The 4,673-nt window shown below is 23.8% G+C and overlaps 1 protein-coding gene across 1 annotated transcript; it reads right to left on the bottom strand.

Annotated features, from left to right (window-relative positions):
* Positions 1 to 1,243: 1,243 nt before the first annotated feature.
* LOC132924928 (uncharacterized) lies at positions 1,244 to 3,138 on the bottom strand. Its single transcript, XM_060989367.1, has 4 exons — positions 2,158 to 3,138; positions 1,854 to 1,952; positions 1,594 to 1,790; positions 1,244 to 1,457 (listed from the first exon to the last, which is right to left on the bottom strand). Exons 1-4 carry the CDS (start codon positions 2,209 to 2,211, stop codon positions 1,313 to 1,315), a joined length of 495 nt encoding a protein of 164 aa, XP_060845350.1. The 5' UTR covers positions 2,212 to 3,138; the 3' UTR covers positions 1,244 to 1,312.
* Between the last annotated feature and the right edge of the window lie 1,535 nt (positions 3,139 to 4,673).

Genomic DNA, 4,673 nt, shown 5'->3' with positions numbered 1-4,673 from the left:
TAAATAAATATTTATTATTATAATAAATAATTTAATTGTGTTAATACATGATATAATACCTCGTGAACATGTGGCCTAGTGGGATAACGCGTCTAGTTTAAATTAAATATGTTAATGTTTATAAAATTTCAGGTTCTATGGTTAGGTAAGTAGGTAAGTATAATAGCCCTTTACTCGTTATCTGACTTGGCCACATGTTCACATTTTTTTTTTTTTTTTAAATGTCTAGACCCCCCCCCCATAGGTTTAGTATATAATATGTAGAAGTAAATAAAAATTACTAGTTTAAGCTAAGCTTCCTACTGATCATATTCATACTTAAAAACAATAGCTCTTTACTACATTTTTTTTTTTTAATATTTTAGAAAATTATTGTTGTTCAAAAAGTGTTCACCATTGGTAGAACTCATCAACATATAATATGAATCCATCACTCGTTGTATCAAAATCAGTGTTCGATATCCGTCCTTTTAGCAAGAAAAGTGTGACGGTTGGACTTCTAGTTAATAAACAGATTTCAATTATTATATTATTAGAATGTAAATTAACTAAAAAAGTTGTAACGCTTGATCTAGAACAGTGGTGCACATTAATGTGTGAAAACAATTTTAATACAATTATTAATAATTTACATACTCGATGTAAACGTGTTAGAATTTCAGACAACTTTTTCTACTCTGTTAACGTAAACCAATCAACTATTGTTTTATATTCTAATGATAATTACATAACATTATCTCATGTTGATCTTCATCGTTTAAAACAATTACAACATTGTATAGACTTGTATATAGTTGAAAAACAGAAAAAGTTGGAATCATACCAAAAAACATTCGATACAGCTTACGCGTTAATCAAGGCTGACGTAAACGGGTTACCATTGTCTTGTCAACGAAACGAGTTTACAAACCAATATATTCAAAATTATGATTTCAGCTATAGCAATATACAAAGTTATGATATTTCATTCATGTACGAGCTATTACAATTTCATTTTAATTCTTTATCAAACATGATTTTGCAGGATTTAATAATATTGTAATAAAAAAAATATATATATATTTATGAATTATGACTTTTTCAAAATATTTCGCTATCGAAAAAAATATATCATTATTTATTAATACTGCTTATATAGTTATATATTAACTATTAATAATAATTTTTATATTATTTTTTTTTTTTTTATTTTAACCTATGAATGTATTATTTTTTTTTTTATTTAAATAAAATAGACATAATATATTGTAATTAAAGTTTTATTATTTATTAAATGATTTCCACCACTATTATAAACATAGTTTATTACATATCAAATACGTGTAATTTTTTTCTTTGAATCCTTCATAAATCGGTCGAAAAGTGTTTGAACCAATTCATTTAGTTCACTCGATATGGCTTGGTCCTTTGCCTGATCGGTTATTGAAAGTTTCATCGAACACTCAGCATGTTTCCATCTATAAAAAATATTCATACAAAAATTATTTTTTATAATAATATCTTACTTTAAAAATAAATAACTATAGTATTAATGTATACTATAGTTATTTAGTTATATTCGAAGCGCGATAGTAAAATAATATTATATATCACCTGTCCTTAGAATCAACATGCTCAATGTTTTTTGTTTTATAATGCGACAACGTCCAATAGTCAGTCGATTTTTCGTCAGCAGGTGCCTTTACAATTAAAATCCCATCGTCTTGCCGAATGCTCATTGAATTTCTGACTTCGAGTGCAATTTTGTGATCTTTCATCATTTTCCCAATTTTATCTCGATAAGAAACATTCTTTTAAAAAAAATAATTTAATTATAATTTTGTTCACCTGATGGGTTATGTAAAATCACTCACTTTTTTCGATTTTTTTCCATTATTTTTTTTCTCACATACCCTCTTTTGACCACCCGGTTTTGTTCCAGTTTTTCTATCTTGCGCTTCTATCATATCCACCTATAACAATATTTAAGCGATTAGTTAATGTTTTTTAGTTTATACACAGTTTTAATTAAATGTTTAATAATTTCAACATTTAAAAAAGTAATAGTAACGTTATATTTATCTTTACCAACTATGGCTTAATATTTGATTCTATTTAAATATAAAATAATATATCTATATAAATATATAGACATATTTTTTTTTTTTTTATACTTACATCGCTTACAGCAAAGGATTCTTCATCATCACTCCTAAATGAATTGACCGACATTATTTAGAATGAGAAGTACTTAGAAGTACTTAGAAAAGTATTTTAATTTAATAAAAAAATAGAAAACTATTTGTATAAAAACATGGACTCGCTGTAGACTCGTTGAAGTAGACTGAAAAAGTTATATCAAAAGGCTTCCTTATATATGTGTTCTCTCCCCGGTCACAAGTAGTCTGAGTTCATTATACGACCTCACCCTCGTTATTACATTCTTCAAAACCAGATTTCTTTTTTTTTTTTACCTATTTAATACATTAATCAATAATAACCTTTTCTTATTTACAGATAAGCAGATTTCATAGTTTAATATATAATATGTAAATAACTCAAATTAATAATAGTTCTGAGAATTGCCAGTATTTTCGAAACGTGTTCGACTGTTTTTATTTAAAGTTCATTATACGACTACGACCTCGCCACTATATAATCTTTAAACCCAGGGTTTTTTTACCTATTTACTATATTTTGACATTTAACAATAATAACAGGTTCTTATTTGCAGATATACAGATTTCATTTTTTTTTTTTTAGTATATAATGTACAAATATTTCAAATTAATAATAGTTCTGAGAATTGACAGTATTTTCGAAACGTGTTGGTCAATGTTTTTATTTAAAGTTCATTATACGACTACGACCTCGTCACTATATAATCTTTAAACCTAGAGTTTTTTACCTATTTAATATATTTAACAATAATAACCGGTTTTTTTATAAAGTTCATTACACGACCACGACATCATTACTATAATCTTCAAACCCAGGATGTTTTTATCTATTTAATATATTTTGGCATTTAGCAATAATAACTATTCTTATTTACAGATATACAGATTTCATATTTTTTAGTATATAATGTGCAAATATCTCAAATTAATCATAGTTCTGAGAATTGACAGTATTTTTCGAAACGTGTTCGTTAATGTTTTTATTTAAAGTTCATTATACGACTACGACCTCGTCACTATCGTTATATGATATAATCTTTAAACCCAGAGTTTTTTTTTACCTATTTAATATATTTTAGCATTTAGCAATAATAACAGGTTCTTAATTACAGAAATGTGGATATCGTATTAAAATATAACCTCCGACTCTGTAAACATAATATGAATATCATAAAAAAAATAGTATACTTTCTATTAACACAATTGATTATAAGATTTTTAAAGAGATGGAAAATTGAGTACTATATAATAAGGAAACATTTTTTTAAAAACATTCAGTTTTATTGTGAACACAAGTATACGCAGAACACCAACATTTTTTTTTCAAACATCTACAGAAATTTAAATGTAAGTACTTATTGTTATTATTTCAGTTTTTATTGTATTATATAAAATTATTTATAATGAATCTAAAATTTTTTTTTTAAAAAATAAATAAATAGTTGAATATAATACCAACTTTTATCATAATAACGCTACAGTAATGTAGCCTATATTATACGTCAGGTAACATTTTATTTAAAACAAAATAAACGATAATAATATGATAAAATTCAATATTTTCGTTCTTAAACTGTGATATGAACTTGGTTTTTTTATTATTATTATTAAGGATAAAAGAAATATCGATAATATTATAACCATTAAAAGAATATTAAAAATGATCTAATACAAGTTTTTTTTATTTTTTTAAAATTTTTTCTATCGGTCTATTTTATTTAAATATTGTCTATTAATGAAATAAATTAAACATTTTTTTTTTAACCATTTTTATTACTAGTAATAGTCCTAATCTATACTTAACAATAAAAAAAATATATAATATAAATACTTATAAATTAAAGAATAATACAATGGAATCTCAAATCAAATATGTCAACACATTAATCGAGGAAAAATTAAATCAAAGACAGCAAAATGATGAATTTTCAAATAGAGAGGAAGAAATTAAAAAAGAAAAGATTAGAATAATAAATAAAAATATTCGTCAGGCATATAAAAAAAAAAAAATACCGAACCTAGTAGAAATAATAAATTTAAGAGATGAAAAAAATAACATTTTTAAGCGAGTACAATTATACTAATTATATTGGTTTACAATGCGATAGACGCATACGCAAAAATTTATCAAATTTGTATGATCAACTAGACGATCTAAAAAATGGTAATTGCGAATTTGTTTCTATATTAAATTATAATCGTCCGATTTCAAATCACTAGTTATTCAATTAACCATATTTAATTTAGTTTTATTTTAATGTTATTATTGATTAAACTATTATTAATTGTTATTTTTATAAAATAAAAAAATAAATATATCAACATTCTGAATTATTTTTTTTACTTTAACAAAAAAATAAAGAATATTAGGTATACACTGAACCTAAATAGAAAATAAACATTGCTAATGATATGAAACTGTTTTAATATAAATAATTATAAAGATGAAGATAAAAAGTTTTTTTGAAAAGCGGAAATTTAAGTTAATCACAGAATAATGAGTACTATTTGTAT

Source organism: Rhopalosiphum padi, chromosome 3, assembly GCF_020882245.1.
Source record: "Rhopalosiphum padi isolate XX-2018 chromosome 3, ASM2088224v1, whole genome shotgun sequence".
In the NCBI taxonomy this organism is placed as follows: domain Eukaryota; kingdom Metazoa; phylum Arthropoda; class Insecta; order Hemiptera; family Aphididae; genus Rhopalosiphum; species Rhopalosiphum padi.
Note: the sequence above shows the minus strand (reverse complement) of the source record. Positions and strands in the feature narration are given on the sequence as shown.

Bases quoted from the DNA above. Each gene is read 5' to 3' on its own strand.
- LOC132924928 (XM_060989367.1), bottom strand. From the start codon at position 2,211: ATGTCGGTCAATTCATTTAGGAGTGATGATGAAGAATCCTTTGCTGTA. The intron at 1,953-2,157 runs GTAAGTATAAAA...ATATTGTTATAG, and splicing joins AATCCTTTGCTGTAAGCGAT to GTGGATATGATAGAAGCGCA. The intron at 1,791-1,853 runs GTGAGTGATTTT...TTTTTTTAAAAG, and splicing joins ATGGAAAAAAATCGAAAAAA to AATGTTTCTTATCGAGATAA.